This window comes from Passer domesticus, chromosome 1 (genome assembly GCF_036417665.1).
Source record: "Passer domesticus isolate bPasDom1 chromosome 1, bPasDom1.hap1, whole genome shotgun sequence".
NCBI lineage: Eukaryota > Metazoa > Chordata > Aves > Passeriformes > Passeridae > Passer > Passer domesticus.
The window spans coordinates 86,846,217-86,873,455 of record NC_087474.1 but is presented as its reverse complement, the minus strand read 5'-3'; the positions used below and the strand labels follow the sequence as shown (position 1 = coordinate 86,873,455).

Below are 27,239 nucleotides of genomic sequence, written 5' to 3'. Positions count from 1 at the left end.
GTTTTGCGTACACACACACACACAAACATTAGAAATGTCATTTTTAGCTATAGGCTTCTGGTTTTATGACTTTTTCTTAAAAGAATCAATGTCCCAAAAATTGCAGTACACCATTAATGGCTGCCTATTTTGATATATTATTAACACATAGAGTGCCTGGAGTCATGATGCCCATTATCTTTTCATCTGGCAGAGAGCTCATCAATACAGATAGTTTGGGCTGTATGTAATTTCTCTGTCAGCTTGGACGGCTGCACCAGTATTTTACTTGGGACATTCTCAAAACATAACATGTACTGTGCAGATCCCGTCCATCTGTGCACCACTCAAGCAATTTAGTTGACAGTTCCTGGAAGTGTTGACTTACTGCATGTACACAACTGATTGAATATCTACACCCACACTGGGTACACCTTGGATTTCTGGCTGTCCAGAAGCTTGGACATCCTAGTCAATATACAACATCCTCACACTCTATTACATTCACCTTTCAAAATCTTACTACTTACTAAGCAGAATAGTTCAACCTTTTATCTTATGATTTTTTAAATTACGTTAGAATTGGGATCTGAGATTACAAGCAGAGCTGTGATATCAACTACATTAGCCTTACATTATTCTTTCTCTGAGAAATTACCAGTATCTATTTTTTGCTGATGGTAAAAAAAAATGAAAGGAATTAGGCAAGACTGTGTGACCAGCTGAGGCAGCTGCCCAGGCAGAGCTTCAGGGGAATACGCTGACACCCTGGTGCCAGGCTGTAGAGTGTGCCCTGCTCTTGTGCCAGCAGGAGCCAGCAGCAGTGATGTCCCTGTGGGAGGCATGCCTAGGCAGGGGAGCTTCTCTGCTTACTGACAGAGTTCCAGGAGCAGGCAAGCAGGTCAAGGAATATTGGAGTAAGAAAGAAAAAGTAAAGAAAGAGTTCAACCACCTTCCCTGTGATAGGCCCAAAAGGGCAGACAGAATGCATGATATGGAGGATTCCCTATCCGCTGTCCAATGCAGTGACCTAAATGGCAGGGGACAATGGCGACAAGTTCTTGCCAAGCGCAGCAGGCAAATCCCTGCAACTCCCTCCCTGCAGAATTTTGGGTTTTTTAATCATGGGTCAATTTACATGGCATTGAGCCTGCTGGTGACAGAGAGGGTACACCTTGTGGCAAAGCAGGAAAAGGATCTTTGCACAGGAGTTTTCAGGACTCACTGGAAGACCTTTAAACTAAACTTGAAGAGAGAAGGGATAAAGCCATGTTCACTAGACATCAGCCTGGGGGTGGCACACTAGTGTTGGAGAGGCAGAGTGCTACAAAGATCCTTTGGTCTGCCATCTCAGTAAGGCAGGAACGAAGATCTATGTATGTGTCAGCAACAGCACAAGTTATTGATACATTAGAAAGCACAGAAACATCTGAGACTGTCATGCAGGAATTAGGGCTTCTCCCCCCAAAATGGTGGTGGGATCAATAGCCCAGCTGAAGTACATCCACACCAATGCATGTGACATGGGCAACAAACAGGAGGAGCTGGAAGCTATTGGGCAGCAGGAAAACTCTGACATTATGGAAACATGGTGGGATGACTTGCACAACTGGGGTGCTTCAATAGATGGCTGCAAAATCTTCAGAAGGGATAGGAAAGGAAGGAGAGTTGGCAAGGTAGCCCTGAACGTTAGGAGTGTTCTGATTGTCTAGAGCTTAATGATGGTGCCGATAGAGTTAAGTGTTTATGGGTAAAGATTCAGGGGAAGGGCGCCAAGGCAGATATCCTGGTGGGAGTTTGTTACAGGCCATCCAAGGAGGATGAAGACACAGATGAAGTATTCTGTAGGAAGCTAGGAGAAGGCTCATGCTTGCTAGCCCTTGTTCTCACGGGGAACTAAAACAAACAAGAACAGATGTCTGCTGATATACAACACAGCAAAGAGGAGATAGTCTGGGGAGGGTTCCTGGAGGAAATGAGAAACATGTATGGTTAGGTAAATTATTCTCAAGTTAACTTTTAACTCCTATGAGACTCAAACTACCTACGTTTAGATTAGTGGCATAGCTCATCTGTGTTTTGCACATTCCATGGATGTGTATATTTGGTGAAAATGAAATTACCATTCTATGAGAATAAACACTATTCCTACTGTAAAGTAGGAACTGTTCAATTTCTGTTGCAGCTGTATTGGAAATACTGAATTTCATTATAACCTACTGTATTTTTGATAGCATTATCTGAAAATTAAATATTAATGACTGGAGGAAATTAAAGCCTGCCATGGTTGTTGCAGTCTCTGCAACCTAAAGATGATCTGCAAAATGATGCTGAAAGCTTAGCTCAAACATAGGCTGTCCTGTTACAGTCAGGTCCACATTCCTGGAAGAACACTGAGAGAAAAAAACATTCAGTATAATTGCACCGAGGAAGTAAACCTCAGCAAGATCATAAATAACTGATATGAAGGAGGTATTAACAATTTTCAGGCCATGTAGTCACTTTGGAGGGTTAACCACATTTTGCCTATACAGTTCTGCATTTTGCTTTTTCCAACACAAATACACAATATCAGAAAGGGTTCTGGATTTGCTTTTTCCTTCTCTCCTGGGAAAAGAACTATATGTAAATTCTACCTAAAACTGTTGACAACGTTTAAATTTTTAAAAAAAATTATGATCATGAGGCTAAGATTGTGCAGTTCATGATGATATTGATGCACTCACCAAATGTATGTAAAAAATTGCTGAGCATGGAGGGCGAGATCAAGCCTCTTCCACAAAAATACCCTGGAAGCTAGTCACGATACAGAGGAATCATCTGTTCTTGATCACTTCTGTTTATGCCTTCTTGTCTATCATGTTGAATGTATTTAAGTATTAATTCTGGTTCCTTTACTGAAAGTCACATTTAATTTGCTAGCTTGACTTTCTGAAAGTGCTGGCTACTCCTTCTCTATCCTTTTGACTCTGAATAATTAAATAATTTTTACAACCCATGCAAACGGAAACATAGAGAGTTTATTTGAGAATATTCTACACCTTAATGTTTGGTCCATTCCCTTATGAGAACCTTGCCTCAAACCCATTGTTCACATGACTTAAAGCAAGGTTTTAAACTTTCACCTCTAAGGATACTATTTTAATAACAGATTTCTGTGTTACTCAGGATATTCAATAGTAGAACTTCTTCCACGAAATTTATTGGAACACTTCCAGTTCCTATACAATACATAGATGTTCACTGAACCAAAGGAAAAGTAAATGAAATTGATTACTCTATTCACATAATCTCCATAGGGATAAGTAGGGAAATTATTTTAGTATGGTACAAAGAAAGTGTTAGGAACTATTTCTGACACTGGTGTGTTTCAGTGAGCTCTGGATGCAGAAAAATAAACTATGGAAAGGCTTTAATGGAAAAGAACCATAGAAATTATATGAAAGTGAAAGAAATTCCATGTAATTGGAATTTCAGAGTTCAAAGTTCCCAGTTCACTGAAAGAAGACTGGAAGAGGACCCTCAGAATGTAGATGCACAAACACATTTGATTGGATAAGCACAGTTTAGTTGTAAAGCATAATTTTGTTTAAAGTACATCGTAATTACTGCTTCCCCCTATCTGCTTCTAGACACTCTATGAATCCAAAGACATGCAATCAAATAACATCACCATGTATTGTCACTGGATTTCCCTGCATCCTGCAGCAGCATTAGTCACAACAGTTGAACAATAGTTCAGGAACAAAGCAACATCCCCACCTTTAGTGAGGAAGATGCACTTTCCCTATTCAGTCTTTTTCCTGTTGCTATAAGGCAATGATATGTTTCAGCAATGAAAGATAGAACCTCACCAGAAATTCACTCAGTACAAATATTGGCCTCTGCCCTTTTGGCCCTGAGCAAAAACTAATTCACAGGCTGTGATCAGAATTTTCATGTGAAAATCTGGAAGATGCTCATGAGTGAAGAAGCAATCCTGATTTCATGTGTTTCTTTGTAAGATATGAAACAAAGTTCAGATTTCAAGGACAACAAAATGACTCAAGAAACATATCCTGAGTTTGGGTTGTTGCCTTCTCTAATCCTGAAGTAAGATAATGAGTACCTTGGATGAAGGATAGAAGGCAGAATGGTAAGAATACTAATCTATTATATAGCATGTAATCATGAAGAAGACAGTCCTGGGTTCTAGGTTGTATAAAATCTGGCAAAGTCTGCTTTCTAAGTCAATTTGAATGTAATTTCTTAAATTAATAAATCAATTAGATTGATTTTGTAGTGAATTAAATTAGCAATAAGTCTTCACTTAAAGAGAAATTAGTAATAATTATAGAATTTTAGACTGTACAAAGAAATGTGGTAAGTAATATACTGCTTGAAAATTTGGCCTAGTGGAAGAATTAAGTAATTTATTAATTATTTAATATATCACACATTATGTATAATAACTAGAAGATTTTTTAAAGATGCATAATATATTTAGAAGAATTAGTATAAAGCATTCATGTTAACATTATTATTAATAAGATTTTAATTAAGTTGTTATTTAAATATATTAAACAGCAAAATTGTAGCAGTCAATTGAATTAGTTTTTTCAGGTACTGCTAAACTATTGCAACTACACACTAATAAGTGCTGTTGTTTGAATCAGTACTAAATTTTTTCTAATAGTTTGAGTAGCCATGGTTTGGCTCACTCACTTACTTATAAGATTCCATTTTTATAAAAACATATAAGCTGTAGTGCTTCATTACAGAGTGGCAATTTAGATACTACATATCATCTAATAGTAGAGCTCTATCTTTGAAAAAAGAGAATAGCTGCCTTTCTAGTATACACTATACCAGATACTCTCTATTTCTCTCTAACCACATCATGAATATGTCTGGAATCCCTTGGCATAATTAAATTAAATTGCAGAATATGCTTGTGAAAATTTCCAGCTGTCTGACTTGTTAGACTTTGTGTCAGCAATCATAGTGCTGCAAAAGGCAATGGTTGCAATACCAAAACCTGTAGTATCCATTCACATCAATGTGTTTGAAAATTCCCAAGCCATAAATTGTTCTTGGCTTGATGGTGCTTATATGGCTTATATATAACCTATGTACCATCTCTTGCAGTAAAAACACAGACATAAAATAAAAATGCAATCAATTTCTCTAAAATACCAAAAGCACCAAAAAGAATGAAAGATAAGTACATGTTCTTAATATGGAAAATACATTTATGGAAGAATCACTTACTATTCTGCAATTGTCATTTTTTAAGTTTATTACTATAAACATGGTCGTATTTTGTTGTTTCTAGACATTAGTCCCCTCTTTACATTCACTGATTACATGTGATGAAGCTACTGGTCTTCGTTTCAGAACAGAAGCTCATAAGATTGTTCTACTTTCCAGTCACCAGTTTCTGGATTCCTTGCCAATATTAACAGTAACAGTTGAGCTCTGATTAAACTAGTTTAGGACACTCTTAAAAGAACACCTTAGTGGTCCTGTAGCATATAAGCCCTCAATCAACTTGCTAACCACTTGAAAAAAATGAAAGAAATTAGGAAGAAATTCTTTATTCAGAGGGTCGTGAAGCACTGGTTGAAGGCCAGGTTAGATGGGATCCTAAGCAACCTCATCTACCAAGTGTCAATCCTGCCCATGGCACAGGGGATTGGAACTACAGCTTCTTTAAGGTCCCTTCCAACCCAAAACCATTCTATGATCCTATGATCCTTTTTCACCTCTCTGAATGGATAGAAACAAGGGAAGGAGATCTTCAATAGGCCCTGGTTCTGCCACTGTAGTCAGACAAAAATTCCTTGATTTCCAGAGTGTGTGGGCAACTCATCCTTAGATGGATGATGTCTAATGAAAAAGTAGGGAAGCCTCTCCATCTCAGATGGAATTTTCACTTACTTATTAGACTCTGGTAAATATCAAGCCTCTGAGCTGAGAAAGTGCAGAGCATCTAAGACTGGTGACTGCAGACAGAGCTAATGGAACATGTCTCAGAACTGTGAAACAGGTAGTATAAGATCTCATGGCTCAAAGCACTTAAAGAGGTAAATGCCTCAGACATCTGATAAAGAGAGCACTTAATACTCTTCTTCAGGTAGGTTTGCCCAGTCAGGTCTGGCTGACTTAGTAACTTACCCAGCATCCATCTCTGAATTACAGAAAACTGACTGTGAATCACTATTATAAATTATAAAAAAAAAATATCATTAAAATGGCCAGTATATTGACGCCAGAAAGTTTTTGCTATGCTGTACTGAAGAGAACAGTTTCTGTTGTATTGGCCTTAACTCATACAGGATTCTAAGGGAGAAGAGAGATTGAAGGAATGCATCATTTTTCCAGTCAGAGAACTTGGAATGAGGTGTCAAACGAGAAAAGTTGGTATTTTTTTGACTGTGAAAACAAGCCTAAGCAACTTTCCAATAGAAGAGCTGTTAAAATGGCACTTGGTGAATGCCTGCTCATGGTCCAGCAAAATTAAGCAGCCCAGACTCTCAACCAACACCATAACCAAGTCCAGTGGTGGAATCCTCCAGCAGGAAGCTAAGTAGTTGCGACTTTGGACCCACATCCTTCAGAGATGCTGATGGCCACAGTCAGCCTGAACAGTCGGATTGTTGTCTTCCAGCATATACAGAAGTTTTCTGAAAGTGCTTTTCCTTCAGTAATGAAATTAAACATGAGATGTGGAAATTAACCATCTCTTTGGAGGAATGCAAATTCATGCATGAATTTGAGTTTGTAAACAAAAGTTAACTTTCTAAAATATTTTTTTTTCTTAACATAAAACATATTCTACAAAAACTCTCTTCCCCTACAAGAGGGACAATAGGAAAGACAGGAAGGGAGTGTGGTGACAGGATGAGGCTTAGCAACTTTAAACTAAAAGAGAGTAGGTTTAGACAAGATATTAGGAAAAAATTCTTTGCAGTGAAAGTGGTGAGATACTGGAACAGGTTGCCCAGAAAGTGGTGATGAAAACAGAGAGAGTGACCCTGGGACAAAGACATGGCTTCTTATTCACACTTCAGATATGCTAATGCAGGATTGTAGGATATAGCATTGCAGATATACTAGATGATTTTTAAGTAAACAGATTGGAAGCCTATATCTCTGAACCCAAACAAGGAAGGAAGAACTTTGAAGGTTATCTCAATGATCTGATGCATGAGAGCTGTACAATGAAGACAAAGACTCACTTGTGTCACATGATGACCACCAAGACATCTGGAAGTACTTAAACTACTGAAACTGCTTTCTATTGTAAAACAATCTAGACTAGAAGACTGAATTCCTTAGATTTTGTAGGTTTAATTTCTGGGGCTAAGTTCACATCAATTGTATCAGTGACATCTACAAAAGCAGGAGGGTAAGACCCAGGATAATGATAAGCTTTTAAAACTCCAACAGTCATAAATACTTTCCACTAGATTTTCCACAATAGATTTTCCACAAATTTCTGAACACAGTCAAGTACATGACATCAATTCTCAGTGGATAAATTCTGAAGTAGGCACATTTCCATAGAACAACCATCAATTTCACATATTTTCTAGATTTTTAACTAAGGCTATATGAAGGAAAGGACAGGCTGAATTAGAAAATTTTGAAATCCCTGAGATTATAAGATCATAGAATTTTAAAGTTGCTAAAGATGTCTAAGATCACCAAGTCCAACCATTGACCTAGTACAATTCCATTCAGCACTAAACCATATTCCCAAGTGCCACATCCACATGCCTTTTGAACACTTCGAGACATGATGTTTTCACTACTTCCTGGGCACCTTGTTTCAGTGCCTGACCACCCTTTCAATTAGCAATTTTTGCTAACCTCCAATCAAAACCTCCCCAGGCACAACCTGAGGCCATTTCCTCTTGTCCTATTGCTTGTTTTTCATTGGGAGTAGAGGCCAAACCCACCTCACTACAACCTCCCTTCAGGTAGTTGTAGAGAACAATGATGTACCCATAAATGCATTTCTACAAGAAGTATTTGAAGGTCCCTCTGTTTATACTGGGTAGTGGAGGATATGAAAATATTTTCCATAAGTTTGACAGATATCAGAAAAGCATCCGTTATTAATCAAATTTCTGTTTGGTGCAAGCATCCAGAAGGCAATAAGATGATATGCAGTACTCTGTAAATGGTGGGTGAGGAGGAAGTCACCCTCTTTATTAAGTCTCAGGAGGATTTTAAATCAGCTTGTACATCAAAGTGTCCTTTTTGGAAGGTGGCATCCAATGATTTGAGCTTACAGTGATTCTTGCGGCCACTAAAGACAGTGGCTATGTGGAGGAACAGTGCTGCAGGTGAAGGAAAAGGCTGAAAGTGTAAGTATCCTATATTCTATTTCTTTTATTCTGATGTGACACAGGGAGCTCACATCAGCTGTTACACCCATTCCTTCTACTAAAAGTTGTCCTACTGCTCTACTCCTCTGAAAGTGAAGCCCTGAAACAGATGCAGACTTTAGTCATTCAAGGAGGAACATAATGTGCTGGGAGTGACCACAAGCTCTAGTAGATTGTAAATTGCAGATTGCTCAGATAAAGCAATGCGAGATACATAAAGTGTTCCATTAAGATGTAGACTCTCAGTCTGTCTGTTCTTGGCCATGGAGCAGAGGGAGCTTCCTTAGCATGAAAGAAGAGGAAGAATACTGAAGTTTACTCTCATTTTCTTCAGCTACAGTTTCCTGGCTGCCAGTTTCATGGAATTTGCTTTTTCCAAAATATTTGTAGTGCTTGGAATAATATACTTCCAGTATTAGCAGAGTAGTTAAATGCACATAAAGCTAGCTAGCATTTCATCTTGATGGCAAGATACATGACTTTGTGAAACTGATAAGGAATTATTTTATTATATCCATTATTTGGCCATAAAAGATGACAAAAATGAGCCTTCACTTAAGAAACAGCCTCCCATTCACTAATATGGTTTGTGAGAGTAACAGTACGGTATATTCCTGTACTGGGAATATGCTCATCACAGAACTGATGAAGTTTAATGCTGTCCTGGAGGAAGACACTGCCAGAAAAATATACAAAAATGGGACACATTCACACAAACAGAGTAGGGAGTAAGGAAACAGCATGTGGCCAAGAATGAGAATACTCATTCTCCACGAGCTTCACTGAAATGTAAACAAAAGCAGGAGAAAAGAATAAAAAAAAAAAGAACTCTGTGGCAAAAGAGTCATGCAGGCAAGATGCACAGTGAGGGTGCTCTGACTCAAACAAAGACTTTGACTGAGGTCAAAGTGTTCCTTCACTGTTGCACTGTAGGCATGAAAGCAGGCAGGGGCTATTCTCTGCACACTGCTGAAGCTATAAGAAAGAATCTTCAGAGTGAATACCAAACATCCAATTTGAATACATACATGGGACAAAAAATTTTTAAAATACTAGTGAAATAGGTGAAAAAGCTGTCTTCCCAATACAGCAAATTCAGAAAGAAATAAGTTGGCATGACTGCCAGTCTTTTGGATGAAGCACTGAAGACTTCAGTGAGAATGGACCAACATTCAAAACTAAGAAGTATTAAAAGTAAATTTCAAAATTAATTTAATAAAATTTTCTTTGACAAATTTCAGTTGTGGATAACACTACAGGGACACTTCAGAGTTAACACAGACTGGTAGAGAAGCCAGCATGTATTGACAGTATTTGGTGCTCAAAGCAGGCTACTGCCAAATCGGCCTAAGCTAAGGAATCACAGACACATGGTATGAAAGCAGTACACCATCATGTATTAACAATTTTTCATATTAAGAAATAGAAGAAGCCTGCTGAAAAAACCACTTCTTGGTTTCAGTATTTTTCCACTAATCTCTGTTCATAGGAATTAATAGGACTTGAATAATTGGGATTTTTGACATATGACAAAAAGAGAAAAATTTGTATTGTGAAAACTCAGAAATCTTTGATCACTAAACAAATTTCTAGCAGATCAAGCCATTGGGAAAACACCCAAGCACAGAAAATGACAAAAAAATCCAGTAACACAAAGGTTCTTGAATGCAGGTCTGACACCTTGAGTATCTTGAGCCTTGCAGTGTTATTCTTAGCATTTTAAATGGCAGCACCTATGTATATGTAGCAATGCTGATTCCCATTCACACCCTTTTCTACTTTTGCATTTTTTTTACAATAAAGTCTGTTGCAAATATGTAATTTATTCTTATATTTCCAGCAATAACTATAATTCTATATATTTCCTCTGAAAAACAACCTCGCACTCTATCTCATGCAAGACATTCTGCCCCATTAAAATCTTAGGCTGAAGGAATCCACCTTTTTTTCCTTGAAGTAGTTAACTCACAATTTAATATAACAAGATAATGCCACTCTTTAAATCTATATTATATGTCTTACCACTAGATCAGGATGACACTTGTAATTAAATTATTTCCAAGTAGTATTCACAGTTTACATTGCACTGTTTTTCACATTATTTGAGCAAACTGCCTTAAGCGCAATCTACACATCTCACAAAATAAAAACAGAAAGCAATTGTGTTTTAATAAGCTACAGAAAATAAAAGAGTCACCCACGTACTTTTAATACTATTTTTTTTAAAGTACGCTCTGCTGTTTTTTTATTTTGTATTCTACTTGATTACCTTAGGATATACTTAGGAGTCTGACTTAGAACTGCTAAACTGTTTGACTTTCTCTGTAATCCCCCATATTCCTTCCTGATGGCTTCAGCTCCCATTTGATGTCTGCTCTGACCTCTTAAGACAAATCTATTTTCTTCTCATTACTTACAAATATGCTTCAGTGTTTGTAGTCAATGTCTAGTATTTTGTTATTAGTTCTTCTCTATCTCTACCCAACTCTCACTGTGATGATAGAATCAGTTCCTTTGTTCAACCGCTATTCTTTATTATTTCATGACTTTCAGATCATTGGTACTTAAGATAGTCTTCCATTCCCTGCTCTCTCTCACCTGTTATTAATTATAATTATATCCATTTTTTTGAGGTTGGTAAAGCTTTGTTCCTCCTTTGCACTGTAATGTCCACTTTGCACTCCTTCAGCTCTGTATGTTAACAGCCAAATATGCAGCTCCTAGTGTGCTAGCAGTGCACCAGTGCTCTGCTTACTTATCTGTGAAAAATGTGCTCTTTCCAATGGCCAACCAAATGTTTTTCTCAAGCTAAACTGACCTTTGTCTCCACGCCTTTCCACCACCTTTATTTGCCAGTTCTCTACTCCTTTTATTTCCAAGTCTCTCTATGCATTAATTACAAGAAAACACAACAGGAAATTCATTATCCCATCAGAATTTTCTCTTTGACACCTTCCATGTTCTTGCATATCTGTTTTTAAGTTGATGTCCTCTCTTTTATACTCTCTGTACTCTGCATCACTAACACTTGCTTACCCAATTCTCCTTTTCAGTCTCTCATTTACCTTCAGATCCTTAACAGAAAGTAGACAGAAAATGTATTTTGCCTTTTCCACCACAGAAAAAACCCTCAACTGCCCTCTCCAACAGCTCTGCTATCCTTTTGCTTCTAAATCATTAAGCATGCTACTTAAAACTGATCATAATCACCACCGACCCACTGCAGTCACTGAGTCGACTGTGAGTGTATCAGATTAAAAGGTCTATCTAGTCTAGTAAATTCTCCCTAGAAGTGGCCAAAAGCAGATGCTTACCAAAAGAAAAAGAGTGTGAGAAGTACAGCTACTATATCTATGCTGATGACTGACATTAGTTTTCTGTTTCAGATTTCTCTCTCCTGTCAAATCTAAAGCATTACTCTGCTTCTACTACATTTTGTATGGATTTTACCACTCAATTAGGTTCATTAAAATCTTGCATGTACTTTCTAATTAGCATATCTAAGACTATTAATACATAAAAAAATAATTTCTCATCATTACTTTTGTCTCAATTACTATAACACATCTTTTAAGCTTATGACAAAAGTAATTTTCTCAGCAAGTGCAAAACTGCTTCAAGTACAATTCCTTTTATTCCACTACTTTGACCATGTTACTGTCCTTCTTTCTCCACTATGATGGACCCTCCTCTCCATCACATGAAATTAAAAAGACTTGATTTGATTTTTAAGTCCTTCCAGGCATTTATTGACATATTAATTACCTTTTAATGACTACTCAGGCATTGAATCTCATTTTCATTCTGTTCATGATACCTGTCTCAGCCAACTATCTTATTTTCCAACAGCCCTTGCACAGTGCCTTCATATTCAAAGGGTGCCTGCAAAGTTTCATTATTTTCTTTTTAAAAAGCCTCTTAAAACACATCCCATTTGAGATGCCAAAAACTGAATTATTGTTAGAAATGGCTAGTGTACCAGTGGTCTCAGTACCAGCACTAGTGTACCATAGATTTGTTCCTTATCTCTTGTTCAAATTTCTTTGTAAATTGTCCAATATTAGAACAATCCTTTTTGTTCTTTTTTGTCCACTGACATACAGAATAGCACAATGTATTCTTCTGGATCTTCAGGACAGGGAGAGACATTAATAGATTGTTCTTAGTACATTGTGCAGTTTAGAATGTATAATTGGAGATTTCAGCCTTTTCCCTTTCCTCTTCGTAGTTATGCCTAGAAGAACTTAATGCTATCATTCAGCTGAGCGTAGTAATTAGCAAAAACTTTTACTAAACATTTAATAAGCATTTTTTTCTGGACACTGATCTCCATATTGAAGTAGCTGAAGAACTTGACTTTTGCACTTTTTAGTGTAACACACATTCACATACCTGCAGTCTGCTGTGTAGTTTTGCTCGTGCTTATCTAGTTGATGCCAGTGAGCACAATGAGTGAGGATTACACACATTAACAAAATTTGGAAGAGTGGAACCTTACCTTTCCTTAATTTTTTCTGTTTTAAGAAATCAGGCCTAACAAGTAAGCACTTACTCTTTAAAGTAAGTTTTATGATCTTTCTGGTATCAGAAAAGGTGTTGAACTGCTACACAATTAGGTTTTAAATTAGCACATCTATCTACTGTATCGCTTTTGGAATAGGTCCATTTCACTGAAGTACCAGAATATAATGTTTTAATGAACAGGATTTATCAAACATCTAACATAACACTATTTTATGACAGACTACACTAACAGTCTGGAAAAGGCTACTCTCTAAATATCTTTACTATTCACTTATAGAAGTGACAGGTTTTAGCACCAAAGTATATATTCTCTACCTCTGCAGGATTCTATTCCACTTTTAAACATTAATTCTGAATCTTACAAGAGCACTGGCATTCTTCAATATGCATTCATACTTAAGTGCAAGCCTATGAACTAATCTTCTAACAGCATAAAAATTAGATAGCACCAATAAAAATAAAACAATGTGTTTATAGTTCTTTTAGGAATATATTTCCTTTAGGAAGGAAATCTGTACAAATTATAACCTTAACAAACTAATAAAAATATTTCTTTTTGCACTTTGTTTTTTTTGTTAATCTCAAATATACTTCCAAATGAGTTTAATTTCCAAGTCATACATTTGAAGTTTCTTTCTGCTTTTTAAGTCCTTCCAAAACCTCCTGCTCAAAGCAGTTTTTATTATAGTTTGAGGGGCAGTAAGGGAATTTTCTAGTTATTAACATAGCCCTGCCTATTATTGGATCAAACTCCACCCTGCCAATGGAGCAAGTCCAGCAACATGAATGTGTATTTTCATTAATGGTTTTCATTAAAGTTAAATATGTCTTTCTGATATGATCCTAAGAAGGATACTGAAAAATTCCAAATCTCTGTTATACATCATACCAAATGTCATCAACCTGTTTGTGGGCTCATCTTCCACTGCTAGCCCATGGGTTAATTTGGGATTTTGTTCATGTTTTAAGGTTTATTTCTATATAAAACCTATGTGTTTCCAGGATTAGATTCTTAAAAGTGAATTATGTAGTAGCTGCTGAATCTGGAACTGGAACACTGAGACTGCAAGAATTTCTATCAAAATAGAAATATTCTGTTTCTTGAATGCACTGCCCCAGGAGACACACCCCTTGGAGATAAATTTGCCTTCCATGAAGCAATGGAAACCACAGAACATGTTAGCTATTAAATGGAATATTCACATCTATTCCAACATCCTGAATGACAACATAGAAAAATCTCTTCTTTCTTAAGTCTCTACACATTGTAAAGTTCCTTAAATACATGAGGTGAAAGCAAACCTGAAGAGCTGTAGTAAATCTGCACAGACCTGAGAGTAAATAGGCCAGGTTTGTACAGACCTGGTACAAATCTGCATTCACCTGAGAAAAAGCTAGTTTTGTTAATAGCACCAGTTTTCTCTCCTATGACACTCTACAAAATTCTAACAAGTAAGAGACTGGTAGAGACAATTCTGGGAAGATGTACTGAGGCAGACTACTGGTTGTTGAGAGACTAAACTACTCCTGTCCAAATACTGTATCTAAAATAATGCAAGAAGTCCTGCTTTTTTGGGAACTTCTAAGTACATTCACTACTTCAGCTGATGATGTTTCAAATTCCTTCTGTACTGAAATGGTCTCACTCAGCTTTTTGCCAAAACTAACCAAAAAGTTACCTTAAAACAAGCTTTTGTGTAATGTAGAAAACTACTCAGAACCAAAAGTTTAAGCCATGTCAGTTGCTAAAAGCAGCCAATATTATTATAGTCAAGAGTATGGGGGAGTGAGTAAGTGCATTTTAAGACTGATTCCCCTTAAAAAATTACACAGATGACTCCAGTTTGAGACTTCCTTTAAGATTCTGTTACTACAAGAGGAATATTCTGGGTAGGAAACTGAGAAAGGTACTACTGTGTTCCCTCAAAGAGATGGGTGATCTTTTGGGTGCCAGGAATTTGACCTCAGGATTATATGTCCAACTTATTATTTGAGTTGCAATTCCATGAAATCTTTCTATATGCTATTTTGTCAAGAAAGAAAGGACAGACTTAAATGACTTACCTAAAAAAATTAAAAACATGGTTAAGAATAAATTAAGTATTAAGCTATTGAATGAGAAACATGAATCTGGTTCCTTTCACTCCCCCCCCCACCCCCAACTCTACAAAAAAAAAAAGAAAGAAAAGGCGACAACTAACGCAATGAGTGGCATTTAACTTTTGTCTCTTCAGTTTCTTTCTACTTCCCTTGTAAGCTTGGCCAAACTTTGTTGCCTACTGTGTCATCTACTGACTCTATTCTGCTTCCACAGAAACCGAATAGCTGTTCTTCAAACTTGAGCTTGATTCTGCTGTCCACAGATAGATGTCTAATGACTTTTCAGATGTCCTTTAATATCCACTTGGCCTCCATCTGCAGTTCCAGAGTCCCTCATAAGTTCTGTCATATCTGCTATTCTGTGTACACATTTTGGCTACATTAGGACGTCTCAAACAGTACTAGATGCCTCGCTGCAGGCAACTGTGTCGTGTCTTTGCTGTCTAACAATTTTCAGATAGTATAATTGCAAACTATTGCTATTGTTAGCTTTGCTAGGACAAGGATGAGATTACTTTGGATATGCAAAAAAAGAAAGACTTTTTCAAAGGGTAGAAAAAGCCAAAAGGATTAAACCCCATGCCAAACAATGTCTGTGTAGAAACAGAATCTACCACCTTCATTTTTTGGATTGTTTTACAAATCCTTTACTTTTTTACATCATAATGATTCCATCCAGGAAAGTTTACCAAAACCTTTCCTTTGAGAATTTATGAAGGAAAAAGAATTGAAGTCTACTGGGTCTGAAAGTACTTGCCCATAATCTGAACAGCTGTAAGCAAATACTCCAGATATTCTGTATCCAAGGAATGCTTCTCACGTTCACACAACTGCCATTACCATCCAACCATGTCTTTTCTATAAAACTCCAATCAAACACAGGCACGGAAAAATGACCCGAGTGCTCTGGCCTTTGAGAGCTCCATCATCTTTGAGCTCTTAGGATCAAAACTAAAAAAAGATACAATTATCTTACTAAATGTGTTCCTCAGATGTCATAAAGCATCATTTCCAAGACGGAATTTAAAGCCTCTAAAGAATTCTGATATGCAAAGTGGTATTAAGGCTTCCCTAAGAGATCTGGTGGAGCTTTAGGTTTCTCCCCCCACCTCTCCCTGAACATGCTACCACTACAATGCTCTAACTCCCATCTCATGTTTTGAGGCTGCTGAAACAGAGATGTGGAAAATGTTACTGCACATTTCAGCTCCTGAAACCGCTACTGGTGGACAGAACTTTCAGAGTGGTCTACTGCTCTGAATTCTGCCAAGACTGATAATTCACCTCCTTTTATATTTTTACAGTAGATGACAGACAACAGAAGCTTTCTTCCCTTCTCCCCTCTGGACCTCAAGTTGAAGAAAGAAAAAAATCAACCTTTGACTGAGTCTTGAACAAAAAATAAAGACATGCTTAAAATTTAGGAAGTCAATCTGGGAGATCCAAGTTTTCTGTCACATCTCAGCATGATTTAACTACTTACAGAATTTACCAACCTCTAAAGACCATTTCTAAGCAAACCAAAAACTAGAAGAACATAACACAACCAAATCAGTACACATTTTAGTATGTAACTGGTCTTAAAAACCAACTTCAAGTAGGTGCAAGTCCTAGCTGGTGAGGCATATATGATCTTCTGCTGTATTTTCCAAAAACCTTGGAAGTAAAAGTAAGAATAATTATGTTTAAAAAAAAGACTGAAAAGACATACTTTTTTTAAAAGAATAAATTACCTGACAAGGCTTTTTCATTTTAATGGCTATAACATGGTATCTGTAACAGCAGAGTTCACAGGTCCATGACCCTCTTTCACTTATCCACTTTAAGAGGCAAAGCTGATGCGTGTATCGTACCGAGCCATCGCAGCGGCAAGGGTTTAACAATTCACCCTGGAAAGGCAATACAGAAACATCAACTTTAAAGGAACCCTTCATGTACACTCAATACCAAAATATTTAGGGGTCTGTAACAATGCCATGGTCTCAATTTCACTATCTGGAAAAACATGTATTTTTGGTTATGAAATACTCAAAAATATAACTGTCTTAAAAATACCCAGTTGTTTCTACTGAGAAAAGCCAGAAAGCTGTCTACACATGTTCACGTACCTATGTGAAACAACTGAAATATTACCATGCATAAAAGAACAGTACCATCAGCCATTTCAAATATCTCAAAAGGTACCAGAAGTGGTTGGATACATTTCTACAACAGCTATTTGAAGTCATCACTCAGAAAGAAATGTGTGATGTCACGATTCCAAGAGAACCTTGCTCTTGGAGCATGGCTCTGTGCTGTCCAGCTAGCCAGCTGTCAGCCAGGACCTTAAATAATGTAAGTAAGCACTTCCCCCAGTAGTTTCTGTATTATATAAATCAGCTATTCTCTTCTTTCCAACTCCAAGACAAGCTATAAAACGCTAGTTACACATCCATTGCTGATATTACGCCCAGTAACGTCACGACAGAGATGATACTTGGAGGTCTTCTCAGCATTACCTGTAAGCTAACACTCTCATTTCAAAGTCCAACAGAAACCTGAGAAATTCGTACTGTGTAGAGTCCCTCAGAGGTGAACCAGGGAGTGCGAGCGCCAGAGGACACCCAGCGTGCAAGCCAGACACGGCAAAATCCTGAATTCTCCCAAAGCTTTGCGCCGGCTCAGGTTCGCCCCAGGCTTTCGCCACAACCAGCGCGCACAGCGGCAGCCGGGGAGGGCGATTCCTGCCGGGGAGCGACGCCGAGATCAGCACCAGGGACAGGGCTCGACCCCGGAGCCGAGGGCGCGAAGGCGTGCGGAGCTCCGGCCGCCCGCCCCGGCGCCGCTGCTCACCTGCTCGGGGCCCTGGAAGCAGATCTTGCAGATGGGGCCGGCCCCGCCGGCGTGCCCGCCGCTGCCGCTCTCGCTGCTGCTGCACACCGAGCGCGTCTCGGGCTTGTCGCCGCCGGCGGCCCCGCTCTCCGAGCCGCCCCTCCGGCCCTCGCCCTCCTCGGGGGTGTCCCCGCTCGCCTCCCCCGCCCCGGCCGGCAGCTCCAGCGGGGCGGCGGCGGCTCGCGGCGGCTCTTCGGCAGGGAGCACGACGCTCCCGGAGGCGCAGCTCATGCCCCGGGGCACCCGCTCCCGCGGGGCGGGGACGGCCCGCAGCGGCGGATGGCGGCGGCTCGGGGGCGGCGGGGGCTGCCGGCGGCCGGGAAGGTGACCCGGCGCGGCCGCTCCCTCACGGCCCGGCGCTGCGCGAGGAGCGGCGCGCGGGGCCGCGGGCGGCGGGGCGGGGCGGGCGGGCGGCACGCGCGGGGGGACGGGGCGAGGGAGGGACGGAGGGAGAGAGGGAAGGAGGGAGGGAGAGAGGGAAGGAAGGAGGGAGGGAGGCGCGGGTCCGGCACCGGGCACCGCCACCGCCGCCCCCGCACCGCTCCGGGAAAGCCGCCGCCCTCGGCAGCGCCCTGGCGCCTGCCCAGCCGGGAGGAATCCCTGCCCCTTTCCGGGACGAAAATCCCTGCCTGCTCTCCCGCCCGCCCCCCGGCGTTCCTGCCCTCAGCACCGGCTTCCCCCGCGGCCCCTGCCCCGCCCCGCGGGCGCTGCCTTCCCTTCCTTTCCCTTCGTGGGCACGTCCTGGCCCCGCTCCCGGCGCCCAGTGCTCAGGAGGCTCCTTAAGCACGGGCCCCCAGCGCCGCAGGATTCCGCCCTTCAGGGGACACCTACAGATCTTTCTGCTTTATCGGGGGTTTGGCTGCAGGAGGTTGCAGAACGAATATTCAACAGTTGTTCTTTGGGTGTGAAACAGTAGCTCTCCCTGTCTTCTGTGGCTGCCTTTTTCCCCCCCCCCCTTTTCTTTAATTCGTTACATCACCTCATTTTCAAAATTAAATCTGCCAAAAGCATAGTGATCAAATACCTTCTAAAAAAAAAAATCCTCAGCAGTTAGAAATTCTTTAAAGTTTGGCTGGGGCTGCAGAAGGAAAGTAGGTGTGAATTTCAGCATCAAGTGTGACACCAGTGCACATTTGATCTCGTGAAGATGACAGCAACTGTCTGTGCAGGGAAGGAGAGAGAAATAAAACCTGAAAAAAAAAACCCCAATCAAAAACAATTGCGAATCCATATGCTTTTCCATAGCCACTTTTAGATCCAAAGCGTGATGAAATCACACAGCTTCCTCATTGGCCACTTATCCGTAGTCTCAAGATGAGGGAGTACCTGATGAGCTCAGCCAGCGCCTTCACGGGCTGTGTTGTGATAGTAGTGGCTTGCTCGGTGTGGATATTTTATCAGCAGACCGAAGCAGCACACAGAACCAAAGCAGCACTCCTCAGCCCACGATCTCACGGCATCAGATGGCTCTCAAGCTCATCAGAGAGCCTTGCAGAATTCCAAACACCTGGTCCGACCTTTTGGCCTGGCTGGAGACCAGCTCAGCAATGTGCTGTTGGCAGAAAAGCATCAGACCCATATTGCAGGAGAATGACATTCAAACCAGTTGGGGCGAGGTGCTGTTAAAGCAATTTCAGTCCCCCTAGAGTCTGCGTCTGTTATGGAGGCCATGCAACAGATACATTAAGGACAAAAAACAACAATGCTATTTACAGTATTGCTCTAAAAAATGCATATTCAGAGGTTGACTTCTCATAGTGGAATAAGAAGTATCATTTTAACTTTTCTCATCAGCCTCTAATTCTGATTCTTATGAAAATCTGGTTTTCTGGCAGCTCTACATTAGCTAAGTTAGTGGTGGCCATTTAGCTTGGCATTAGAACAAGATGCTCCAATCCTAAAATTACATTTGTTCATAAGGTTGTTGTTAAGTAGGTAAATAACATGATTCGTCCAGATTTGATAATGTAAAGCAAAAAAATGGCACATTGACAGAGACATTTTGATGAACAGCAGATGCTGTGGACTTAGGAAATTCTCTACATATAATTTTTTTCATAGCAATGTAATACCTGAAGGGGCTGGCAGAGAGGCTAAATGAAAGTAAGGACAGAACTAATCAAATAGATTAATTCTAAAGAAAGAAGTGTTAATCATAAACAATTATGGGGAGAAAAAGGGAAGTGTCAGAACAAACAGATGAGTCAAAAATACTGGGTAGAAGAGAATTAAAGCAAAACCAGAAGGAAAAGACAGTGGAACTAAAGGAGTGAAATGAGAAATGAATGCTAAAAAGTTATTCAACCATATCTGAATAATACAGCATGCCTTTGCCATTTGCTGTTTCTGGAGGTTTATGACATTTTTCTTTCTCTTTCTTTTGTTTGTCAGCAAAAGTTCAGTAAGTGACATGGCTTTTGGAAAGGCTATAAAAAGAAGATAAAAATGTCAACACAGAAATGGAATGACTTCTTAGTGACAGAAAAAGAAAGAAAAATGTGACTGTAGAGAATAACAGAGAGCTTTAAGATCAGTATTTTCTACCTAATCTTGCCTGAAATAAATGTATAACATGACTCTTAAAAGGAAATCCATCTGACATGAATCAGAATCATTTTTTTGTTCACACATATGTAATTATCTTGGAGAGCTGATTGTGAGTGTGTGTTTCACAGACACGAGTTTTTAAATACATCACCTGTTTGCCATCTACCAACAGCTACTGGCATGCTGGCTAAAACAGAATTACAAAGGCTAGCGATCCCTGTGCTTCAGAGAGCATTGGAGTTGTTTGGCATGCTGGGGGTGGGAGGAGATGCCAACAAAAGAGCAGAAGGGGTGGAGAACATTCTGTAACACAGCCTCCAACCAAAGCAGCGTTCAGCCTTCTGCTGAGCGAGAGAGGAGGACTGGAGCCAAAATCAAAGATCGAAACAGAAAGAAGAAAAAATTCAAGCAAGAAAGGATAATTCACTTCATAACAGCAGTAGTGTAGGTGGTTGGGAGAAAGCAAAAAAAGAGAAGCTGAAACCAGGAATAATTAATTTGTGATTAAGACAGTGAACTGGAGCTTATGGGATTTATATTGAAGCACATTTTGCTATACATTTCTTGAAGAACCTTGAGCAAGTGACCTCAAGTAGGCTGAACAGAGGCGTCTGGTTGCCTAAACGCAGGCAGCTCTTTGCACTCCCAGACATGTGTCCAATAGCCTCCAGAGGACTGTGGCTGTCACATCTGCCATCTCTTTTGGGAACAGTGGGACATACATTCAAACCAGCACTAGACTCCCAGATGTGAGAACATCTCCCTGAGACTAGCTTATTCTCTACATAAAACTGAAACAATAATGTTCACTTTCTCTGTTCTTGTTCCTACCTCTTCCACTATAATATGCAACATTTTACTGGCAGATTCAGGCCATATTTGTACAGTCTTGATCTTGGCAGAAGTATCTAGGCATTATAACAAGGCAAATAATAACGAACAGTGATATGGATAAAAATAACACCGAAGTAATAAGACTGTGGGACAGTGAAATGAATTGCATTTCCAGGAGGCAATGGAACAGGCAGGAGAAGTACAACCCCTGAGGGAACAGGTACGTTCTTTTCTCCACAACGCCAGCTCAGCACTGTGCAATATTTTCCTCCAAATACAATAATGGAAACTCATACCAGTTCTTTTACCTGAGGAGAATCAGCTGTAGGTAGAACATCCAGGAACAAAAAAATATGAGGAAGGTATTTGAATGAATGGAGGAGAAATGTTCAGGGAATAAACAGAATAGAGGGTATTGTTTGGTTGTTGTTTGGTTGTTGGTTTTTGTTTGGTTTTTTTCAATTGTATATCAAGATAAACACTTTATGCAAATCTTTATGTATAGAAAAGGTTACACTGGAATAAGGTGTGCAGGTAGAAAACTACTTGGGAGGGTTACAGGAATGGAAGAACTGTGTTACCACATGCTGAAAAATCAAACACTGCTCTTCTTTTATTTCACAAAAGATTTCCGTAACACATTGACCTGTACCATAAATAGAGGAACAAAACAGCACAATGATGAGTTTCTTCCTTTTTGCTGCTTCCTGTACCTCTGAGGAAAACAAGATGATACAGTCCTAAAATATTAATAAGGGAGCAAAGGGAGTAATTGCCAGTGTATTACATTCAAAACAAAATACTAATGAGACAGTTGAAAGTTAAATCTACTTGGATAATAATAGAGGCACATCATTCTATTTGCTGAATACCACATGTACACCCCTTTCACAATGAAACTCAGATTGGTGGAGATCACCTGTAAACAAAAATGAGGCATTTTGGCTGTAAGAAGATGTTTAATTTTAAAGACATTTTGCATGTTTAAAGGAACATAAAACACACTCCTGAGTAATAAGGCCATTTGCCACATTTCCATGTCCAGCCTTATTACATGAAAAGATCCCTGCAGATGGTTAATAGCCGTGCTAGTGACAATGGATTATTTGCTGGTTCACTGAGCGTGCCTGATTTTTGTTATGAACACACGCACTCATCCTGCAGTGGAAGATTTTACAGTTTTGTCAACCAATTCAAATCTCATGCAGGCAGAAACCACTTGTCCAATGAAAATCTTTATTTTCACACTGCTCTCTTGCATTTTTGGAAATGAATACCTAGTTTCCTATCCAACCAGTATTGCTCAACACTGATATATACCTATATAGGCAGAAGCATCCATTCTCAGCAGAAGACTGAGGCATTTCTCAAACTTCCATACATGTTGGGGCTCTGAGTGCATTTCCCCATCATGGAGGAAACATGGAAATTTTTGGAAATATGAAAATATCCTCTTCTTTCTGTGGCTGGGGATGCTGGGGAAGCCACAGCCCCGTTTTTATGGGAGCTGCTTTTAAGATGAGCCTCTGCTGTTTGAGCTACAGCTCCCACCATGCCTGGCCAGTGTCAGCCTCACCCCAGGGCTGTGGCTGATCCCGTGCCCAAGGAATGCCCTGCCAGATCCTACCATCACACACCTGGGGACCTCTCAGCACTCCTGGAACAGGAGTCTGGGTTGCCCTGTCAGATCTCTGTAGGGCTTTTTGTTTGCATTGTCCAAGAAATGGTGGGCGGCATTATTTTCCTTTTCTTCCCTCCTTATTTCAGCATGCTGTCAGATGCTTACATGGATGATGAAAGTTCTGATTTTTCATTATAATACATTTTTCTTCTTGAAATGCTATCATACCATCTGTAATTGCTATGTTTTTCTGCTGGAATTCCTGTCTTAATTGCCAGTATGTTGTTTTTTATTGAAGGTGCTGATTTTTTTTTTAAACATTTGAAACTACCTATGATTAATTTTTCTCAACCATAATCTTCCCGTGACATATAGTCTCCCTTTTGATCTTTAACTGTTTGAAAGCATTTTCTTAACATTTTCTCTTGTACCAATTAATGAGGACAGAAAAAAGACTAAGCATGTATTCCAGAATGAGGTAATCTTTGTTTGCAAATAAATTTAGTTACTTGGTTTATTTTGGAAATAGATCAGCTGTCACGAATTCTAGAGGGCGGCATCATTGAGTTCAGTTAATTGAAACAGAAATGACAGAATGTCAATTAGCTTTTCCATTAGATGTTATATGAGCAAAAGCTACTGTACAAGGCCAAAGTGAATGTATTTTAGTATCAGATATGTTTACAAAAAAAAAAAACCAAACCACCTTTAAAAAAAAAACAACAGACATTTTATTTGTATTTCCTTGTCTATAAGCATCAGAATGACTGTAATATGCAGTACAGGCATCTATAATATGCAGTGCAGGCAACATCAAACCTTGAGAAGTAGTGGTGAGACATTAAAAATAATGTAACAGCTTCCCAAATCCTTATAGTTGTCTTTTAGTCCATTCAATATGCCTCCAGCCTATGTCTGATGACTTGAAAACCTGCAAACTGTCCAATGTTTGCACCCAGGCAGTGAAATGTGGCTTCTTCTTTGGAAACACCTTCTGGGGGATCTCACCATGAGCTGAACCCTGGTGTGGTCATCTCTGCAGTACACACAGGGCAGGGTGAGCACTTCACAGCAGAGACTTTGTGATGGTGGGAACTGGAGCTTGTCATAATTATACCATGATGTCAAAATTGAAGTCTAGATACCCATTAAGTGAGAATTAATTTTTCTTGATAAACCAAACCACAAAGGGCAACTAAGTAGGTATTTTGCTGACATACTTTACTGCTGACATACTTTACTGCTATGTGGTGAAAGGAAAAGGGCGTCCACTCAGGCCTGAGATGTTCATTCCTGGCTGAAAAAGCACTGCTCTGGTTATTTCTCACACCACAGGTAGGTCTGTATTGTCTTCAAGGGTTTAGTCTCAACTAAAAATTAAAAATACAAGCCCCTGTTATTTGAATAAAGGACCTCCATTTGAATAAATCCTCCACTCTTGGTGCAGCAGCAGTTGTTGCAGCCTGTGTGATCTCAGCCATAGAATATGACACAGTTAAGATGAATCAGCATAATTTACAGAATTACCTAATCTAGAATTTTCTAAGAAACTGTGGCAGAAAAAATGCAAACTGACAGATTTTGCTCTGGTTGTACTGAGAGTTTTCTAGCTCTACCAGAAGTGACCAGAGGAAGTTGTCAGTTATCTGTTATCTAACTCCTAAAAAGTGAGGTGCTTCTGCAGAAATGAGACTTTCCTTCCTAAAAGTTCCAAAACATTAGTGAAATTCAATAGAAGAACTGGAGATAGACTTTATAATTTCAAGGTTGCAGCTTGAGAGTGTTTTTCTGTGAAATAATCTCTTGTCCTCTTTATCTGTCTACCCCCCAGCCCTCCCAAAAAAGAATTAAAATACAAAGACGAATATGCTATCTCATGAGACTGTCCATGTGTACCAGGAGTCAAAGTTCTCCTTCTTGTGATAAATTTGTAGGAAAATATATAACAGTCACCATGGGCCACATTGGATTCGATTATGAAGGTGTTACATCACTGAAGAGGATCTTCTAGTTAGTACAAAATCCACTGTATTTGCGAATTAAATAATCTTATTTTGGGAAGATTTGTTTTGGAAAGTTGTATAAACCAGAAGTGACATCTTCTGTGCTTCTTAAAGGGGAAACAGTATTTTCTCACTCCATTCTCACTGGTCCCAGATTCCTGACAGATGACTGAGATGTTGGCTAAGTTGGTTATTTAGGGATTTTTTTAAGTTCATTTTCTTCCCCTGAAGACCCTTGTAAAAATGCTAGGTAATGCAGGACGATGTTATCCGGTATGGGAAAGGAAAATAAAATGATTAGTGGAAGCTCATGAGCATTTAATCAAGGTCTGAAATCTATAGTAAAGGAAATGTAGGATTTTCTGTACCTTGCTAGGAGTTGATTCCTGGAGGTGGGTGTTGAGTAGGGGTTTATGCAAACTCAAGGATAGTTTTTTAGGAAAGATTCTTTATTTATGGCTCTATGATATTTTGCAAGCAAGGTAAGACAGGGCAGGGGCAGAAAAGGGAACCATGGAAATGCCTGCAGTGCAGTAAAACCCAGGGCTGGGCTGTGGCAAGGATCTCTGTCTTTCATTGACGTGACATCCCAACACACCAAGTCCACAAAGGGTTGAGCACAAATCCGTGGGGTACCTGCTTCCTTCGCTGCACACTCTGTTCACTACAGGAAGCATGTTAGTGAAGAGTGTTCTCACTACCAGATGCAGCTTCACCCTTAGAGTTTGCAAGGCCACTGAACTTACTGCAAACTTGAACCTGAACACTCACTTGAATAAAATCTCCTGCAGAGATGAAGGCATGTGTATTGACATGTGACCCTTTTGAAGAATGGCTGCAGGAAAAGGATAGACTGTGGGATTGTCCTGCAACCAGTTTGAATAGTCCCCGACTGTTAAAACTGCAAAATATAACTTTCCTGAGTTATTTTGGACAGTGTGGAGGCACTGGGACAGGAGTGGGTTCAGCCTCAGTGGCACACACTTCAGTGAAAACTTTAAGTGTGCTCATCTGAAATCTGTGCCCTCTGGATTCAAGCTATGATTGCATTCACATCAAGTTTGTAGACATGCCAGAGGACCTGTAGGAAATCTGTGCCTTTTTAGGGTAGCATCTGGAGATGTGGAGACCAGACAGGGTACTTAAGGGTGTTCAAAATGGCACCAAATGTGCATGCAACTACAAAAAAGCTTAATCAGTCACTTCAGAAATAGGAGTGGGGCAAAGTCAGACTGCATTTAAGTGCATCTCAGCCTCTCACTTTTTCCTTAGACTTCTGAAGAACTAAAGCATTACCACTCCCATTTTGGTTTTGTCACAGTTTCTCTTCTGCCTCTGTCATTTGGAGTGGCAATGGTGAAGAAACAGATACATGGAAAATGCAACTTGGATGAAGAGATCCTGGATACAACTTCAAAATTTTCCTAGATTAGGCCTATGATAATCATGAATATACAATTAGTGAATTTGACCCTTGTTCTCCTGGTAACAAACTTTTCTTTCTGGAACAATTGCTTAGAACAGTAAGCAATTACTTTCTTCTGTACATTTGATTGCTAATTTCTAAGAAGAACAATAAAAAAGAAGTAACTTCTCCTCCAGTCCTCACATTATAATTTTATTCCTGCTGCCAAAGTGTGCCTGGCTGCTGCTTTTGTATATTTGATGTGCAGCTGTGGTAGGAAGCCACAAATAGCAGCATGGCATCTTGAAGAGCTGTGCTGCCAAGGGTAAAAGGACCCTGCAGGGCATCTCTCCTCAAGGATCCATCCTATCTGGAAAATAGCAAATCATGTTGTGGTGTGGAAGATGCAGAATTAACTAAAAAAGTGTTCTTTTTCTAACCTTCTCCATTGCAGGAAAGAAAGTGGCTTTTGGCCAGCACACACTAAAGAAATGGGTACCCTTTCTCACTGGCTTGGAAGGATGCCACTGGCTGCTCTGGCTGTGTTACATATTTATGGAGGCATGGAGCAAGAGGGAAGTATTATACCATAGATGGCTGTTTGGTTCTTTTTCACCTGCTGTAGTAAATGAGGGATACTTACAAAGCAATCAATCTGTAGGATGCCTCAGGATTAATTAAAATTTTTTCATCATTTACGGTAAGCATGTGCCTTTTACACTCAAGAGAGGAAGGAGAGCATCCTGAAATTGTGCACAGTATAAACTAATCGCTACCTTTTATTGAATTAAAATGCACAAATATGCATGGATGGCTGTGTCTGTCTTCAGGTGAAATAGGGAAGCTTTTATAAAGCTTCCAAGACTGGCTGTAAACTTTTCAAATTCTGCATGTCCCAGAGACTCCTAGCTCTTTTTAGCCAAATGCTGGAAGCATAACACTACTTGAAAGATAAACCTGGGTGTTAAAATGTGAATAAA

General features: G+C 39.6%; 1 protein-coding gene across 1 annotated transcript in view; it reads right to left on the bottom strand.

Moving 5' to 3' along the window:
- MARCHF11 (membrane associated ring-CH-type finger 11) overlaps positions 1–18,671 on the bottom strand; it is a 32,191-nt gene extending 13,520 nt beyond the window's left edge. Inside the window, exons 1-2 of the mRNA XM_064428095.1 lie at positions 17,811–18,671; positions 16,712–16,867 (exon numbers count right to left, since the gene is read on the bottom strand). Coding sequence (XP_064284165.1) covers positions 16,712–16,867; positions 17,811–18,080 — 426 coding nt within the window. The 5' untranslated portion in view covers positions 18,081–18,671. The remainder of the gene's footprint in view (positions 1–16,711; positions 16,868–17,810) is intronic.
- Between the last annotated feature and the right edge of the window lie 8,568 nt (positions 18,672–27,239).